Source organism: Narcine bancroftii, chromosome 1 (genome assembly GCF_036971445.1).
Source record: "Narcine bancroftii isolate sNarBan1 chromosome 1, sNarBan1.hap1, whole genome shotgun sequence".
Lineage (NCBI taxonomy): Eukaryota > Metazoa > Chordata > Chondrichthyes > Torpediniformes > Narcinidae > Narcine > Narcine bancroftii.
In genome coordinates, this window is record NC_091469.1 from 440,713,978 (window position 1) to 440,734,497 (window position 20,520).

Below are 20,520 nucleotides of genomic sequence, written 5' to 3' on the forward strand. Positions count from 1 at the left end.
TCCAACAATTCCCATACCCAATATTACCTTAACCCCAAATGCCCCTCCTTCTCTGAGTTGCCCCTTATCCCTTGCCGGGCAACCATGTCTCCCCTTTCCATTTGGATTGTGATCTTGCTCGCAAGTGTCAACTGATTTCGCAGTGACAGTTATTCTCTCCCCCAACCCCCCCAGAAAACACTTTTTTTACACATATAACAAAGCTCGCCCTTTTTTACCCCCTTACTTCCTTCCTTCCCCTCTCTTTTCCCTCTTTAGTTCTTTACATATACATTTATCTTCTTTTTCTATGAGCACAGACACCATCAATAAGGCCCATCATACCAAGCAGGTAGCCTCTTCTGCACCTAACCTCTGAGTTTAGCCTGAAGCCGTATGGGTGGAGAAAGTCATGTAAGGCTCACAGAGCTATACAATCCAGAACTAGGTTAATTTTGTTCATGAGAACACAACCAAGTGTCTGTCTGTCTGTCTGTCTGTCTGTCTGTCTGTCTGTCTCTCTCTCTCTCTCTCTCTCTCTCTCTCTCTCTCATCAATTTTACAATGGTGACCACTCATGACACTCTATTTTTACTTCCTTGTCCTCTCTCCCTCTGAGCTCTTCTCACTGATAAATCCAGAATCATATTAGTGGCATTTTCATTGATACAACCTTCTCCTTCAGTTGAACCATCTTCATTCTGTTTGTCCATTGATAGGAATATTTGGAGCCCAACCATCGGCCCAACAAAGCAACTTTGGAGGAAAGAAGTTTAAGCTTAGCTAAAGGACTTAGAGTTTTCAGATTTTTCAGTGTGATATTTTAAGACTAATTTCTAATGCCAATAATTCATACACATGATAGAAAATAAAATGCTAAGGCAGTGTATTAAGTTCACAAGTGTTTCTACCTTTTGCATATTATTTTTGTGATCTGTTTTGTGGAGAACAGCTTTTCAAGCCCACAGCTATTTTTTTAAAATAATGCAGTACCACCAAGTCATTGCAAACTTGTATCCTTTAATATTGAATTAAGATGGCATTTATTTTCTAAGTTTACATATTTGTTGTTCTGCATCTTATTGATTAGGTCATTATTTTTGGAAGAAAAATATTTCTATAAAAACACATGAATGATAGCTACATCTATTTGCGTAATGCCTTTTTTTCCCCTAACGACTCAGACCAATGAGTTGAAGTATGAACAAAAAGAGATTTACAATGTCAAGGTAAAGGTTCAGGGCTGCAAAGATGTACTCCTCAGGGCTGAGGCTGTATCTGTGCTTTCCTCCCAGCATTAATTGGATGTCAATCACAAGGTACTAAAAACAAAATAACAAAAAGCATTATATTTTTATTTCAACATGATGAAAATTGGATTAATATCAATTCAGCAGATGTTCCACTTCACAAACATTGCAGTATATTAATCCTGCATATCTTTATCAATGTTATAAGACAGGGGTGACCTGACAAATTTTGCAGCTGAAATGATCACTGTTGTCTTGTGGAAAATGTGACATCCATTTTCCACGCCATGATCAGGAGTTCAGGTCCATAGTTCTATGAAAATACGGCGCAAGCAGACAGGAAAGTGAAGATGAAGAAGGTGTTTGCTATGCTCCTCCTCATTGTTCAGGGGCATTGAGAACAGTAGCAGGAATGTTATATTACGGCTCTACAAGACAGTGGTGAGACTCCACTTGTGCAGCTTTGGTCACCCAAATATTAGAAAGATATTAAGCTGGAAGGGTGAAGAAAAGAGTCACAGAATGTTGCTAAGTCTGGCGAGTTGAATTATTGGGAGATTCTGGATAGGCTTGGACTTTTCTTTCTGGAGCATAGGAAGCAACTTAAACAGGTTTATAAAATAATAAAGGGCATAAAGGTGAATAGTCAAAGGATTTGTTTTCCTATTATAGGGGAATCTGTAACAGGAGGGCATGGATTAAGGGTGAGAGTGGAAATATTTAAAATATTTACATTTAAAATTTAAAATATTCAAATTTTCTGCCTGGAGGTCAGTGACTGGAAGAATTCCACAGGAATCTGGTCTGGGACCCCTGCTTTTTGTAATTTTTATAAATAACCTGGACAAAAGTGGAAGAATCAAAGGTTGGAGATGTTGTGGATAGTGTAGAAAGTCATCGTAGATTACAACAGCATATTGAATAGGATGTAGAGTTGGGCAGTGAATTGACAGATAGAGTTCAATCCTGATAAGTGTGAAGTGATGCATTTTGGATTGTCAAAATTGAAGGCAACGTACATGGATAATGGCAGAATTCTTAGCAATGTGGAAAACAGAGGGACCTTTGGGTCCAAATCCATATATGTCTCAAGGTCGTTGGACAGGTTGATAGGATAGTTAGGATGTCTTATGGTATGCTGGCCTTCATTCATCAGGGGATTGAGTTCAAGAGTCAAGAGATAATGTTAGAGTGTAGTGGATACTACGGTAAAGCTACTAAAGAAATACAGAGTAGTCAACTCAAGATTGATTTATTCAGGATTTACAGGCTTCTTTTATATACTGTGTGTCCTGGGCTCCATGGGACAAGGTGGGACGTCACTATGAGATTGTAGCTGATCCACAGGGCCGGCAGGTTTAAATTTAACCTTGTTAGTGTTCCGCGCCTCCAGCCAGGAGACTCAACAGCTCAACGTGCCATTCCTCGGCACTCAGTATCCCTCGCATGTGGTCCATTAGGTAAGTAGGCAGAAGTTCGCATTAGGGTTCTGCACACCCGCAGAACTGCACCGGCGACAGTTTGCGTTGCCATGGTGTGTGCCCGCTCGGCCCGCTACACAACCGCTACAAGAGCTCTATGAAACTCTGGTTAGACCACACTTGGAATATTGTGTTCAGTTCTGGTCACCTCATTACAGGAAGGATGTGGAGGCTTTGAAGAGGGTGCTGAGCAGGTTTTCCAGGACATTGTCTGGATTGGAGAACATGTTTTATGAGGCAAGGTTAACAGAGCTGGGGCCTTTCTCTTTGGACCATAGAAAGATGAGATGTGACTTGCTAGAGGTATATGAAATTATGTGGAGCTTGGGGTCGACAGCTAGCATGATTTTCTAGGGGAGAGAGAAGCAAATACCAGAGGACATATGTATAAGGTAAGGAGAGGAAAGTTCAAGGGAGACATCAGGGCTAAGGTTTTTTTAACACTGAAAGTGGTGAGTGCCTGGAATGCATTGCCAGTGGTGGTAGTGGAGGCTGGTACAATCAGGACATTTAAAAGACTCTTAGACAGTCACATGAATGCAAAAAAAAGAAGAGGGAAATGGGTCAGAGGTAGGGAAGGTTTAAAAGAGTGTTGTTTCTATATGTCAGCACAATATTGTAGGCCAAAGGGCCTGTACTGTGCTGTAATGTTCTATGTTCTATTAAGTGATCTCGGAGCACCTTCTTCACACAGAGGATAGTGAGATATGGAATAAGCTGCCAGAGGAAGTGGTAGAAGTGGGAACAATTGTAATGTTCAAAAGACATTGAGACAGGTACATGGATGTAGAACAAATGCAGATAAATGGGACTAGCTTGGTTGGGATGGACAATTTGGGTCAAAGGGTCTGTTTCTATTCTTTAGAACTAAATGACTATGATTCTTTAGGTAAGATTTAGATAAATTCACAAATGAAAAGCTGGTCCAAAGAGTTGGAGATCACAGGATCCAAGGGAACTTGGCAACTTGAGGCTGAAATTGGATCGAAAATTGGCTTCAGAATCGATTATGGAGAGACGTTAGAGGATTACAGACAAAAGAGATTGCAGATGCTGGACGCTGAGGCAAAAAAAACTATCTGCTGGAGGAACTCAATGAGTTGAACAGCATCAGAGGAAGGGATTCTCGACGGTTCAGGTGGAAACCATTCTTAAAGACTGATTTTGGAGAGGGAAAATAGACAGTAAAGAAGGAGAGAGAGGGAGGAAAGAGTTGGATGGTTGTTTTCATTCCTTTGGAGGTGGTGCAGAAGTGGTTCATCAGGTTGGTTAGCCTATGAGGAGGGGTTGAGTCACCTGGGACTATACATACTGGTATTCAGGTGGCATGGTTAGCAAAGCGGTTAGTGCAATGCTATTACAGTGCCAGCAACCAGTGTTCAAATCCGGTTCCGTCTGTAAGGATTTTGTATGTTCTCCCAGTGTCTGTCTGGGTTTTCCCTGGGTGTTCCAGTTTCATCCCACTCTCCAAAATGTACTGGGTTATAGGTCAATTGGGTGTAAATGGGCAGCATGGGTTTCAATGGAAAGAATCAGCTTCTACACCTTGTAATTAAAGATTAAATTCAAAAGAATGAAAGGGGATCTTATAGAAAGATCTAAAATAATGAAGGGGATCGATAAGATACAAGTAGGAACGTTGCCTCCATTGAATAGGTGAGATGGGAACTAGGGAACATAGACTCAAGATTTGGTGTAGATTTCGGATGGAGATGAGGCAAAACTGCTTTTCCCAGAGAGTGCAAATCTGGAATTCTCTGCTCAAGGCATCAGTAGACTCTGCCTTATTAAATATATCTAAGACAAAGGTAAATAGACTTTTGAAGAGTAGGGAAACTAAGGGCTATGGGGAAAAGGCAATTAGATGAGCTGAGTTCACAGCACGGATCTTATTGAACGGAGGAGCAGTGTCAACAGGCTAGATGGCCTATTCCTGCTTCTATTTCTTATGTTCTTAGGGTTCCCGCAGACATCATGGGCTAAAAGGCATGTTCCTGTGCAATACTATCTATGTTCTAAAGTAGGGATAAAGAGGGTGTAAACCCAAAAACAAAACATCACCGATGCAGAAGAAAGGTATTGACATTCTTCAGCAGGTTGGGCCACAGTTGTGGAAAGAGAAAAAGAGATAAAATTTCTGGGCAATAACATTGCATTGGAACTGACCAGTAGAGAAGAAGACAAGAAAACCAGAGGGAGTAAACAGGAGCTATTAAAAATATGAAGCAGACATCTAGAGGCAAGAAAGGACTATGGTTGCATTAACAGCACTGTCTTCGCTACAAAATTCACTTAATAGAATGGAGCTCGAGGAGCTCCCTGGGTTACAAATGATCTTTTTTGATAGAAATCTGACTTTATTTCTTTCATGTATTTTTAAAGCATTTTCAAGATGGTTATATGGTTATATGGTTAAGATAAATTTTTTCTAGTATTCATTAATAACTGGATATAATGTAGTCTATTAGTTTATTCATTTATTTATGGGCACTGTAAGAATGATTATTCAATTAAATGAAATAATGAATCCAACTGTATGTACAACAATTCAATATGGGTGATTGTTGAGAATGGACATTGCAGAGTAATTGGCTTAAGGTCAGATCCTATGAGCAGAACCCTGATGTAACCCGGGACTGTCTATAATTTACTGGGTGAAGTTGTTGAGAAACCACACTTGTTTTACATGGCCGTGTGGAAATGCTAAAAATAATCTGTAAACTTTAAGCTGAAGTATACTTACAACAGAAAAGACCAATGTTCCTAAGGAGGCATAAATTATTTGGAGCCACTGTAGAGAAAGCAAAACAATTCAATTTTTTTGCACATAGACAATGGGGGACATTTCAAAGGCTTATTTTGCAGCTTTGCAACTCTAGCTTAGAATTTTGTGCCACTGAAGGCACAATGGAAATGTGTGTTGCAGAGAGCAACAAGCTTCACTAATTTGCAATGGATGAAAAATGATCTGTGGAAGTGATCTAAAGACCTGTGTGTTCAAGATTCTGACTTGTGCTCCTGTTTGGCAATACCCTCATGTTTGAAGAGTGATTTGGCAAAAGTTACTCATTAACCTGCAAATTAGTTTCAGTTTTGTCCATTTTGAACCTGTGGGTTTCAGTTATTTAGTTTGTCTCATTATCAATTTTTTTTCTGCTAAGATCCTCATTATATCCAATATTTTAAAAGTTGAAGATTTTTAATTTGTCAAATGCAGCGATAATTATAAAATTCCCCTCTCACTACCTAATTGTCTTGTGATCATTTAAAATTTTATTTTTCATTATCCTTGCTGTAATTTTTTTTGCTGCAGTACATTGAAGATTATTGACCAAAACTCTGATGCTTTATAATCCATACGTTTTGGTAAGTCAAAATCATGTGCTGAAGACGTGGCAGTAAAATTAAGGCAGAATGGAATGGAAGTGGGAGACAAAAAACATAATTTTAATAAAAGGGAAAGGAAATAGGTTTTAAAAAAGACTAAGTGGGCAAGTACATTGTAATTTTTACAGGATTGACTCGTGTTTCCATGTTTATGAATATTGATATGGGATTGGTCTCAGCTGACAACATAATGGGATAATATCACCCTACCATGGATCAAAAGGGAAATGCTTTCTTTGATCAAGATCTCCAAATGCCTCCAAGGTATAAATATTAGTTGTTAAGATGAGGCAAAATGAAACGACATTGGTCTCTTCTTTCCAGAAATCATCCAGAAATAGAGCAGATTACATTTCCATTAACTTATGAAAAGACAGCAGGCCATTTATTTAAAACAGCTACTTTCCCAAGAGCAATCAAGGAGGACAATAAATGTGGATCTCGTAGTAGGGGTCATCCCAATTTAATGAAAAAAAACACGAGGTTTAAATAAAAAGGGACTTACGTGTGATCGTATTATGGCACATAAAATTCCAAATGCTAATAACACCAGTAATATCACAAACAAAATTCCAAGTCCCTTGGTCAAATCCCACTGAAAACAAAACAAAGTCAACCATTCAGATCTCAGCAGTGAACAAATGAGCATTATAAAAGCCTGGAGCAGGGTTGTAAACAGTACCTTTGTTTGCAGGGCAAATAGTGTCAGTCCAAATGACACAAATGCAGTAGCACCAATTGCCCACATCACTGCATCAGCTCCATAGAAACTGAGAAGCATCGGAGACATGAGTCATAACTAAAAAGTTGAAATTACATTTTATTGAATACAAAACATGTTTCAAACAAAATGAAGACTTACACTGAAACTGCTCCCAACAATAAACCTTCCAGAACGGTCTGTTAATGAAAAGGATGTAATATCATGGATATTGCATAATGTAAAACTGAAATCATTTTCAGTGAAGGCATTGCATTAGCCAACCCCAAAGTGAGTCCCAGGCTGTGCAGTTTTGTGACGGGGTGATCGCTATAAGAAAATAAATGAGAAAGCTTATCGCATGGCTGGATTTCAATGCCCATTCAAATCCATCTCTCAAAAAAAAACCAATGCAACAAAATGGTGCTGCCTTCGAAGAGGGAAATTAAATGCATATCATGACTAGAATTGAGCCTTTTGTACATCATTTCCCTCAATTCTGCACCAACTATCAATGGAAGGTGTGAACTAGCTTCATTGGCATTCCCACAAGAATTTGACCAGATGTCCATTAAAACGACGAACTCGACCTGGAACCCCTTCCAACTGTTAGAGCTGGATTGAGCAGTTAGGCAGCTTGCTGACTCAAATACCTAAAAAGCCGGTTAGCAAAGTGAACAAGTAACAGGCTACAGAGAAGTTGGCCAAGAAGTGAAAATATGAGTAACTATTTGACTTAATTACTCACAAATAATATAAGAAGCACAAAGTTCCATGGAGCTTTACGTCGTACACCGTGACAGCATGACAGAATAATGATTAAAATGAAGATGGCGGGACTGCAATAGAGAGGGAGAGAGAGAGACAACTTAGAGATACTAAATATAAGCAGGAGGGAATTAATAGAACTTTTTTAAAGATTACTTACATTAAGGCATATGTAAACCAATATGTTTTGGCTACCCATACGTTCAGGGCTGGCCTATAAAATAAAATAAGAAGACATTTATTAGAAGACTGCTGCTAGATTTTGGGAGAAGGACATGCAAATTAGTCTTTAATCATTTGATATCATCCCAGCTCCATTTCTTAATTGGGGTCCAAATGAAAAGGTAGGTTAGAGAGTAGCTGTAGTTAATGTTTCTGGAGTGGGGGTTTCAGTAGAACCAGAGTTAAAAAGGCGAAAAGCAATGGAAAGCAGAGAACAAACAAATGTACATATGTGCATACACTTACATAAACACATGCAAGGAGCTGTTTCTGTGAAGTATGAATATGACACACAAACACAAAAGCTCAAGAATAAATGGCAAGTTATTTAATGGAGAATACGATGGCTAAATGGGGGAAAAATAGTGCATGAAATGACGTCATGAGAAATCCAAGAAATAAACTGCATACATATATTTTGCAGATGTTGAGAAATGATGAGGGAAGCCAGAAAAAGAAATGTCTAAAAGTGGAGTGCTTTCGCTCTTTGAGTTCGTCATTGACGGTAGCAGAATTTCTCCTGTGGGTCTTTAGCTGGGTCCAGTTAGCAGAGCAGCTCCTCAGCTGTTGGGGAGACCGAGGTACATTACCCTCATGCCTTTGATAGCCGCTCTGCTGCAGATATGGTCATTTGTCCCCTCATCTAACAAGTGTCACATACACAGAGAAAGGCTTGCATTCCTATCTGAAATTTTCTGTCCCTTTCAGGATATCAAAATGTACTTCTTACTTTGGAAGTCTCATGTTCCAAGATGCAATGAAAAACTTAGTTTTGCATGCTATCCTGAATTTCTGTCTAAATGTAGGGAATATGTTGCAAACTCTCTCAAAAAGGCATCTACCTGGGGAGTAGTGGCCAGTCAGGAAAACCAGCCCTCTCCAGGAAAATAGAAAAAAAAGTGAGGAAAAAGCAAAGCATAACTGAAATAGAGTACAAGAAATAGAAGATAAAGATACAGAGGAGAAAGAAGATGGCTTCCAAGAAGGAGAAAGTAGGAACAGCTGGAAAAAAAAAGTAAAAAAGTTGCCGGAGAAGAAGGAAGAAGGCCTTACCTGCAGGAAGGAACAGGACACTGTGGTGACGAGGAGCGCCCGACCCTTGAGGTCAGTACCTGCCCTACAGAGTCACGACCCATCAGCTGGTACACCACAAAAATGGCTCTCGCATCCGAACAAAAGTGTGCAACTGTGCAGTGCGCAATCAGAGGAGAAAGAGGACACCAGCGGGAGGGGGGCTCAGCAGAGGAGCGGGCTGTCACAGACCGAGCAGCTGAGAGACGCCTGACACCAGGGCTCTCAGCTGGAGGATAAGGAAGACAGCAGAAGAGGGTGCAACGAAACAGACGTGGAAGACAGACGGAGGGAAGATCGACAAGAAGACCAATGTCAAGAAGCACAACAGGTGAGCGGCCCAAGAGGGGAGGAACAGCAACAAGAGGCCCAGCAAGAAGAGGCCCGACAAAGAGATACAAGCAGCTCATCAGGAAAAACAGAAGAGACACAGACACAAAGAAGAGAAGAAGAAGACACAAACATAGATACAGACACAGAAGAAGAGGAAGAAGAAGACCAAGATCTTCACAGAGAAATAGAAGGTAAAACTGATGGTCAAAGAGAAATAAAAAGTAAAACTGATGAACAGAATGTGAGAGATAAGTAAAACTGATATAAAAATATGAAGATGAGGAAACTTGTATAGATATATGTGTAATAAATAAAGCCAGTATGAATAGGATAAGAATAGATAATAGAATGTAGGAAGTAGAGTTAGTCTGAATAAGATAAGGGTCTTCTAGCCTTTTAGACAGTATTAGCAAGTTCTGCATAAGGCAGGTTTGTGAATAAGGACAATAAGGACAATGACATGATGGGACACCGACAGGATACCCCCTGGTCCTCCAAGTTCACAGAAACTGCACGTAGGCAGACAGGATTGCCTAATGCCAAACTCATCCAGGAGGCAGAAGAATGTAAGGGGGAGGGTATTTCTATACTGAAATCAACTGTATAAAAGTTGGGTGAGCCCCAGTGTATGTGTGTATTCCCAGGGTAAGGGGAAGCACCCAACTTTGCATTGTTGTATAATAAATGTTCTTTGTTCTCAATTTTTGTCTCGAGCAAATTCTGTGAAGGTACTTCTGTTTCTCCACAAGAATATAGATAAAGTCTTTTTGAAGAACAAATGAGATCACTAAAAGAATGGTTATCAGAGTTTAATGCAATTTAAAAAAAATGAAAAGAACAGAAGATAAAATGCAAAGGTTGGAACTGGTAATGACAGAAATAGGGAAAAGAGTAGAGAGTGTGGAGAGCGGGAAACGACTGTAGAAATGGAAGTGAATGTCTTAAGAGGAAAATTGGAAGAAAGTGACAAAAAAATTAAAGAGACACAAGAGTTGTTATCTCAGAAAATTGAAATGTTGGAAAATTATAGTAGGCGAAACAACATAAAAATAGTGGGCCTGAAGGAGGGTGAAGAAGGCACAGACATGAAGGAATTTATAAAAGGATGGATCCCAAAGATCCTGGGAACAACAGAAATGCAGGAAGAAATGGAAATAGAAAGGACACACAGAGCATTAGCTCTGAAACCACAGACACATCAAAAACCAAGATCCATCTTAGTAAAATTTTTGAGATATACGACGAGAAAATATACTGGAGTGGGCAAGGAATAAAATTAGAGAGGACAATAAACCATTGGAATACAAGGGTCAAAAATATTTTTTTATCCAGACATAAGTTTTGAACTCTTAAAGAGGAGGAAGGAATTTAATACAGCAAAATCAACTTTATGGAAAAAAAAGGTTACGTTCATATTAAGACATCCAGCCATGGTTAAAATATTTACACCCGGGGAGCAAAACAGACTGTTCTTGGATCCAGAGAAAGAGCAAAAATTCGCAGAACGTTTGCAGGACAGGAGAAGAGATGAAGAGATGTTACATGAATGAAGAATGGTGATAAAGTATATATAAAGATGTAAAAACAATGTATATGTAAAGAACTAAAGAGGGAGAAGGGAAGGAAGGGAGTAAGGGGGATAAAAAGAAGAGAGAGAGCTTTGTGTTTAAAAAAAAGTATTTTCTGGAGGGGGAATAACCGTCACTGCAAAATTATTTGACGCTGCGAACAATATTGCAACCCAAATGAAAAGGGGAGTTGTGGTTGCCCAGCAAGGGGTATGGGGCAACTCAGAGAGGGGGGGAACTTTTGGGATTAAGGTATTAGTAGATGTGGGAACTGCAGGGGTACTTTATGTCTTAAATGTGTTGTCATATATTAAGTGTAATAAGAGAAAACTAAGATGAAAATGGGAAAAAGGGGGATGGAGGTGGCAAAGAAGTGGAAAAGAGATGTATGTAAGGTATAAGATGGCCATGTTGAACTATATGACAATAAACATTAATGGAATACATAACCAAATTAAAAGGAAGAGGCTACTAAATTTATTGAAGAAGGAAAAATTAGATATAGCATTTGTGCAGGAAATGCATCTAACTGAAGCAGAACATAACAAACTAAAGAGAGAATGGGTAGGACATGTAATGGCAGCATCCTATAATTCAAAAGCTAGAGGTATAGCCATACTAGTTAACAAAAATGTACCAATCAAAATAGAGGAGGAAATAATAGATCTGGGAGGGGGGTATGCAATGATAAAATGTCAAATATACTCAGAATTTTGGAGTTTGCTCAATATATACGCACCTAATGAGGAGGATCAAAAGTTTATGCAGGATATTTTTTTGAAGATTGCAGGTCCACAAGGAAATATATTGATAGGAGGGGATTTTAACCTTAATTTGGACCCAATGTTAGATAAAACTGGATAAAAGACAAGTAAAAAGAATAAAGTAGCCAAATTTATGGTTAAATCAATGCAGGAAATGAAACTTATGGATATATGGAGGAGGCAACACCCAAGAGAGAAGGAATTTTCATATTATTCAAGTAGGCACAAAACTTACTCAAGGATTGATATGTTTTTGTTGTCAGCCCATATTCAAAGGAGAGTTAGGAAAACTGAATATAAAGCTAGACTACTATCAGATCATTCACCCCTATTATTAGCAATAGAACTGGAGGACATCCCACCAATTAGATACAGAATTGGCTTGATGGTGGGAGTCAGAGGGTAATAGTGGATAGGTTGTTACTCCAATTAGACCTCTGATCATTGGTTAACAGTATGCCACAGAGATCAGTGCTGGTGCACTGATTTTTGTCATTATACAACTGACTTGGCTGACAATGTTGTTAACATGGTTTGTAAGTTTATGATAGCACTGAATATAGTGTATAGTTGACAGTAAAGTAGGTTATTGGAGATTACAACAGGAGCCAGGTGACTTGGGAAAGTAAGCCAGAAATGGCAGATGGAATTTAACTCAGACAAATGCAAAGTGTTGCATTTTGATGAGTTAAACCACAGCAGGGCTTACACAGTAAATCATAGGGACCTGGACAGAGCTGTAAAGAAGAAAGGTCGAGGGGCACCCATAAATAGCTTTACTGTAAGTGGGGTCACAGGTAGGGTGGTGAAGGTGGCATTTAGCATGCTGCCTCTATTGATCGGGGCATTACAGTACAAGAGTTGAAAAATCTTGTCATAACTGAACAAGTCATTGGTGAGAGAGACTTGGACTATTGCATAAGATGGAAAGGGTGCAGAGAAGATTCACAAGAATATCATGAGGACTGGTGAACTTGAGTTGTCTGAGGAAGGAGTAGAAGCTGCCTCATTAAATATATTTAAGATTGAGTTAGATAGATTCATGTACAGAAGGGGAATTAAGGGTATTGGAGAAAAGGCAGGTAGGTGGAGTTGAGTCCTTGGCGAGATTAATCATTGAATGGTAGAGCAGGCTGGATGGGCCAGATGACCTACTCCTGTTACTTATATTCTTGAATTACATTGAGAGCCTGAATATACTGGGTCCTCTTTCCTTGGAGTGATCAGTGACCTTATAGAGGCTTATATAAGGTAAATGGTCTATTTCCAAGATTAAGGTGAGAGAAGAAATATTTGAAAGGGATCCAAGGGAGATATTTTTCACACAGAGTGGTAAGTTTGTGGAATGAGCTGCCAGAGGTAGTGGTAGAGATGGGATCATTTACAATGTTTAGAAGATATTTTGTCACGAATCTGGATAGGCAATGCTTTTAAAGGGTTAGATGGTAAAAGGTTTTTGTCACGCGAGTGCCAGGCAAGAATGATATCCAACAAGAGAAAATCCAGATATCACACCCAATTCAGTGGCATTACAATCACTGAATCCCACACTCCCAATATTCTGGAGTTTACTATTGACCAGAATCTGAACTGTAGAAGCTAAATACAAAATATGGTTACAAGAGCAGGTCATAGATTGGAATTGTAGCTCCCTTCTAATTCTCCAAAGCCTGTCCACCATTCACAAGGCTCATCAAGAGTGTGATGAGATACTGTCCACTTGACTGGATGATGATCAATATTTAAGAGGCTCGAAACCATATAAGACATAACAGCCCACCCACAACCATTCATTTACTCTACCATCAAGATACCATAGCACCAATTTGTACCATCTACAAGATGCACTGCAGCAACTCACCAGGACTTATTAGTCAGCACTTTCTAAACATAAAACCTCTTCCAGCCAGAAGGACAAGGAAAAAGCATGGGACTACCACCTGGAAGTGGTCAACTACACACCAATCTGATTTAGTAATATATCACGTTCTTTCACCATTGTGGGGGAAAAATTCCAGAAATCCATCCCTCACAGTATTCTGGATATAGCTGCATCTCAAAGAAGCAGTAGATTAAGGAAGCAGCTCACCATCAATTCCTCAAGGACAATTAGCAATGGGCAATTACATGGTGACTCAGCCTGTACCCACATCCCTTGAATGAATAAATATATGGTCAAATTTTTTTTTGACCTCTTGCATGCAGTCTTTGAACTATTCATAGGGGAATTATTAAATATTTGTCATCTAGTCCTATCTAAACCAACCTCTGTTTATCACAGGCAAGGAATGTAGACTACTTGACAAATAAGTGAAAAAGTTAAGGATTCAGTTGGTTCTTTTTCACCATGTAACAAGAGGGATTACCTTAGGTGTGCAGGGATATTAACTTAACATGAAAGAAATACTGTGCTTTAGGGAAAAGCACACACTAAAGTGGAAACACGTGGAATCGATAAATTCCTGACAATTTGCAACTTTACTGCAGGCAAGTCACCAAGGCAATGCTGATGAAGACATTCTTTAGAAAAGCAGAATGAAAAGGTCTTTGTTTAATATCACAGTATAAATTATTGCTGGACAAAATAGATAAAGTTAGTTTACAATGTGTGATATTCATATCTTTGAATGTGAAACAATGGTCTGGATTCTGCTGGGTAATGCCAGCCATCCTGCACAGAACTGGAAATCTCACTGTGGAACAGATCATGTTGAGATTCCCCAATGTTTACACTATTATTGATGGAGATGTGGGATCCATGAGCCTATTGACCTCAGAGGGATTATAGAGCTCTGAAGATGATAAAGAGAAGTAAATTCCCTTTTCGATTTATTTGTCGTTAGTAGCTTATTTTTAGTTGTTTGCTATTAGTAGCTTATTTTTTAGTTATTTAAACATGCATTTAGTGACTTTATTATTTTTAAAATAAAATTTACCCAGAATTATTCATACATATCAAAATCTTATTTTCTGACAAAATATTTATTTCCAAACATGTCAGATTTCATATTTATTGTCAGAGTACACACATTACATCACATACAACCTGAGAATCTTTTTCCTGTGGATGAGGCAGAATTATCACCTATTGGCAGTGCAAACAAAAACCTGTACACAACGTGCACATGTAAACAAATAATGAAATGTAAACAAAGTGAATTCCTGATTGAGTTTATTGTTGCGGAGTCTGATGGTGGAGAGGTAGCGGCTGTTTCTGAACCTGGTGGTGCCAGTCTTGTGGCACCTATACCTCTTTCCTGATGGCAGCATTGAGAACAGAGTGTGTGCTGTGTGGTGTGGAACCTTGATGATTGCTGCTGCTTTCTGATGGCAGCGTTCCATGTAGATGTTCTCGATGGCGGAGAAGGATTTGCCTGTGATGTCCTGGGCTGCCTCCACTACCTTTTGCAGGGCTTTACACTCAGGAATCTTGGTGTCCCCATATCAGACCGTGATGCAACCAGTCAGTACACTCTCCACCACACATCTGTTGAAATTTGCCAGGGTTTCCAATGTCATATCGAACCTTTACAAACACCTGAAGAAGTTGAGGCACTGACATGCGTTCTTCACGACGCCATTAATGTGTTGGGTCCAGGAAAGATCCTCCGAAATAGTGACTCCCAAGAACTTAAATTTGGTCACCCTTTCCACCTCTTATCCCCCAATGATCACTGAATTCTACACCTCTGGTTTTCCCTTCCTGAAGTCAACAATCAGCTCCTTGGTTTTGGTGAGGTTGTTGTCGGGGCACCATTCAGCCAAGTTTTCAATCTCCCTCCTGTATGTTTACTCATTGCCCCTTTTTATACAACCCACTACCGTAGTATCATCAGTGAATTTGAAGATGGTATGGTTGTCCAACCATATAACCATAACCATATAACCATTTACGGAGCGGAAACAGCCATGCCAGACAATCATAGGATGCTAAGAATGGAGCCCTGTGGTGCTCTGGTACTTATGGACTTGTGGTGGTAGGTCAACTGCAAATTGCTTCTAGGGTAGATGGGTGATAGGAGATTTGGTTGGGGTTGGGGTGGGGTAGTGGGTGAAGGGGTGATTAATGGATATGAATGAGAGAAAAAATTACAAGGAAGTGGGATTAATGGAACAGAACAGCACTGGAACAGGTCATTCAGCCCTTTAGATCCAGCTTGATTGGTCCAATGGCCACCATCTTTGTCACAAAAAATAAGAGGAAAATATAAATAATTTGTATTTGAATGAATGGGTAGCGAGGAGATTGTTCCCTTTATTAAAAGGAATCAAATCTTGATGAAGGACATCCTTGACTCTGTTTCCCTATCCATATCTTCCTGACCTGTGGAATATGTCCAAGCACATTCTGTTATTGTTCCGTGCATTGACTATTCGCACTTTGAAGTATATGTCACATTCCCCTTCCATATGAATCTGCAGGGGACTGGCATTAAACCTAGCTTTTATTGCTCAGCCTGTCGAGCTGTTAAGAAGCAGTGGCTTTGGAAGGGAACAATATTTTCCGATGATGGGTTAATTTTTAACTGTGACAGTTTTGTCTTGAGACCATTTTAAAAGCTGTATAGATTGGCTTCAATGGCCTTCTGCTCTCACTAATCTTAGGCCAGGGACTTGTCTGCAAAAGAAGGCAGCAAAATCAGACAAAGACCAGCATCTCTTCCAAATTTGCATACACCAGCAGTTTTGGGCTACTTATCTAAGAAAGGATGGGACGGCATTGGAGGAGGTCAGAGGAAGTTCACAAGAATAATTCCTGGAATGAAAGGATAATCATATGATGAGCATTTGATTGCTCTGGGACTGCACTTGCTGGAGTTTAGAGGTATGTTCATTAAAACATTGAATACTAAAAGGACTAGTTAGACTGGATGTGGAGAGGATGTTTCCTATGGTGGGGGAGTCTGGGACCAGAGGGCACAGCATCAAAATACAAAAGTATTAGAACAGAGATGAGGAGGAATTTCTTTACCCAGAGGAAAATGAACCCATGGAAATTGTGGCCATGGATGGCTGTGGAAGCCAAGTCATTGGGTATTTTTAAGATAGAAGTCAATATTCTTGTTTCGGAAGACAATCCAGGGTTACTGGAGAAGGCAGGAGAATGGAGTTGAAAAGGATAGTAGATCAGCCATGATAGAATGGAGGACAAACTTGATGGACCGAATGGCCTAATTCCATTCCTATCTCTTATCTTCTTTGGCTTGGCTTCGTGGACGAAGATTTATGGAGGGGGTAAATGTCCACGTCAGCTGCAGGCTCGTTTGTGGCTGACAAGTCCAATGCGGGACAGGCAGACACGGTTGCAGCGGTTGCAGGGGAAAATTGGTTGGTTGGGGTTGAGTGTTGGGTTTTTCCTCCTTTGTCTTTTGTCAGTGAGGTGGGCTCTGCGGTCTTCTTCAAAGGAGGTTGCTGCCCGCCGAACTGTGAGGCACCAAGGTGCACGGTTTGAGGCGATATTAGCCCACTGGCGGTGGTCAATGTGGCAGGTACCAAGAGATCCTATCTCTTATACCAGATGGTTAAATGATCTTGGGAAGCCAAGAGATGATTCACTCGTCATTAAGCTATTCTTGTAGCCACAGCACTTTTCTGACTGGCTCCCTTAAGTTTCCTGTTAATTGTGACTCTGTATGATGATAATGAGAGATTCAATGACAGTAGTTAAGTAATAAATGACTACTGCAATAAAGCTGTTGGATGTCAACCAGAGGTCTGATAAGCCTCTATGGACCCTGGCACAAAATATTGTAAAGAAAATGACTAAAATGTTACCAGCCTTCACAAGCACACCAGGATTGATTAAAAAGGTTCTTACAGTGGGGAGGAATAGAATATCAACATTTGATAACAATATTCTTCTAAATAAACACTGTACAGGTAAATCTCCGATTTTGATATCTTTGTAAATATCTTACTTACCAATATAGAAACATGCAGACTATGGCTATGGTGATTAACAATTGGATCATTAATGTGAGAAACACTTTTCTTATAAAAGCTGTTGAAAGAGTACATTATATTTATTAGATTTTTTCAGCATTAAGTAAAAGCATTTTCAAGACATCATTTCTTTTAAAATTTAGATTTAGGTATACAGCAAGGTAACAGGACTTTTCGACCGATGAGACCATGCCACCCAATTACACCTCCGGCATGTTTTTAAATGGTGGGAGGAAATCGGAGCACCTTCACTCATGCAAACACGGGAGAATGTACAAACTCCTTACAGACTGCGCAAGATTCGAACCAAGGTCGCTGGGGCTGCACTATGCTAACTGTTCTGCCCTAAGGTATTTTGTAAGGCATTAGATCCATCTGCATTTCCTCTCTCATTGATCTCTCTCCATTCCCTGGCAAACATTTCTCCAATAATCTCCTCTATTTTCAAGCTACATTCATTTAATACCCACATTTAATCTAAGAATACCAAGACCTCCTCCACCAATAGCCTCTCCTCTTGTCTCTCCGCTATTTCCTCTGGATTCTTGGTCAATTACATTTTTGTACATGGTGTCAAAATTAATATTTAGTGGGTTGATGAAATTCAGCTCTCTCCCTCCACACCTCTCTCGTTTACCATATAGGAGCTGCTCTACTTCTTCTCTGACTGTTGAACTTACTCCATTTGAACTTTGGGAAGCCTAAGTTCCCATCAGGAACTTCACACTGTTGTCAATAAGCACATTCTTGGCAACTGTCCAAAGGTGAATTGAACAACTTGTGATCCTCTGATGCAACGAGAGAACTTTCGTTCACTTGTGATTCATCTGCATTTGTTCCAACTTCAGTCCATTGCCACTAAATTCTTTAAATATGGCCATGTCACCTCCAAACATTCAACTATTCTGACACTCAAATCATCAATCTTCCATTGTCTATAAACTACAGTTCACTTTAAGTTTTCTACCTCCCCATCTCCTGCTGATCGACGGAACAATTGTTCCTGATTACTTTTATTGGGCAACACTTTCCCATTCCTTGAACATTTAACTCTTACCTCTCTTTACATGTTCTGTAAACATTTCAGAACCCACAGTCATCTAAAATTCTCCATTCATCTACATTTTTGGTAATATTTTATTTATAATTTTAAATATATTTAACAATCAACAATCATACCAAATACAAAACATCAAGAGAACCCCTCCCCTCTATATCAGTCCTATTAAACATAGAAAGAACGAAGAAAAAGAAACATAAAAAGGTATCCCATTGTCAGTGTGTACAGTAAAACATATGGAGACACAATAATACCACAGTGTTAAAATCTTTACAGAGGTCAAGTGGCTAGCTGGTAGCAATCGTAACCCTATATTGGCACCAATGAGATACCTATATGCTCCAAATAAGGCTGCCAGATTTTAGGAAGGTGTTATATCCCTTCCTGAGATTGTATGTAACCTTTTCAAGTGTGATGGAGCTATTCCTCTCCAAAGACCACCTATCCATGAGTTGAGTAGATAGGAGTCAGACTTCTATATTACTCCATGCATTTTCTGGCCACACATAAGGAAATTTAATTTGAGAATTGGCTAATGATCTACCAACTGTGGTAAAGTTCCTCAAAAGACAAAGCTCTGGATCTACTGGGAAGGTGACACCCATGATCTTAGTTAGGGTGTTACTGAGGTCAGACCAGTAGGGCTCACCTTCGTACAAAGCCAGGTATGTTAAAAGGAACCAATCTCTACACCACACATAAAACACATCTCTGATAATTCAGGTTTATATTGGTGTAATTTCTGTGGGGTGAGGTACAGTTGATGGAGAAAATTATAATGAACCAATCTATACCTGGCATTGATAGTAGCCAAAGCTTCGCTGACACAGATCTGACCAGAGTTGTTCATTTTGTTCATCCAATTATCGTTATTCACACTTAACCCCATTCCGGCTTACATTGCTTTATGATTTTAGCTATGTGAAGCATTGCTTATCCATCAGAATACAAGAAGGTGACTTACCTCTCCTTATGACACTGTCTGAAAAGTTTTTTTCTGTTTCAGTGGCAAATTCATTTTGATACTCTGGGGGAGCATCTTCCTGAGATAGGGGAGGAGGCCCTGTGAAGACTTGATATGGTTCACTTGGAAGATGCCCCTGATTTTGGGGTGTGTATCTTGGAGTGGGGTATTCCTGTGGGAGGTATACTGGAGGAGAGTCCTGATAACGTCTGTCTTGAGAGTCCCTCATTTGTATTTTTGAATTGACTGGCTGTTCTGGGAGATAAGCTGGTGCATGGTATTCCATTATGTCCACATGCGACGAGTCTTTCAACAGTTGGTTAATTGTCTCTCTGGAATTAAACTTAATTAATCAATGTAAAATTTCCATTATTGTCACATAATACTACATTTAGAATGTAACATACATGAAATTCTTTAACTTTTCTCTACAATGAGGCAGAAAGAGATGCCTCTTTGTCCAACACCCCTCACAGAAACCTACAGCACCTGGTGTTCCTAGGTCGTCTCCCCTCCAAGTACTGACCAGTCCTGATCCTGTTTAGCTTCCGAGATCAGACAATCTCAGGCATATTCAAAGTATTAGGTGCTGTCCGCCTAATACCTAATGTACCAAAACATTTCAGAAAATATATTCAAAACCTGAACCTCTACAATATGGATGATCATGTTTCACTTTCAATTTGGATAGTTTCTAAAAGTGTTTCTTTAATCAAGTTAAAAAATGCTCTACTTACTGCAAATCTGTTATAGAAATGTTGTTTGACTGCAGAAATGGCAAACTACTTATAAATGGTGAATGGTACAAGGTACAACCTGCACTTTGTTTACAATAGCACCATGTGACATTTATCTGCTGCTTCAGTCACATTTCCTCTTATATTTAAAGTCACAAGGCTATACAGTATGGAAACAGATCCTGTTGCCCAACTAGTTCCCTTAGTAATTAGTTCAATAAAGTTTTCCTTAAAGCATTACTGTAACTTAGAATTCATATGAACTGGTATTGAATTGAATTGTTTCTTGTCAA

General features: G+C 39.4%; 1 protein-coding gene across 1 annotated transcript; it reads right to left on the minus strand.

Moving 5' to 3' along the window:
• Window positions 1-979: 979 nt before the first annotated feature.
• Window positions 980-20,313, minus strand: LOC138751722 (protein lifeguard 1). The gene is made up of 10 exons (XM_069914394.1): window positions 20,228-20,313; window positions 19,491-19,822; window positions 17,446-17,524; window positions 7,726-7,779; window positions 7,546-7,636; window positions 6,960-6,997; window positions 6,780-6,867; window positions 6,603-6,692; window positions 5,454-5,501; window positions 980-1,301 (listed from the first exon to the last, which is right to left on the minus strand). The coding sequence occupies exons 2-10, from the start codon at window positions 19,774-19,776 to the stop codon at window positions 1,152-1,154; spliced, it is 924 nt and encodes a 307-aa protein (XP_069770495.1). The 5' UTR covers window positions 19,777-19,822; window positions 20,228-20,313; the 3' UTR covers window positions 980-1,151.
• Window positions 20,314-20,520: the final 207 nt, after the last annotated feature.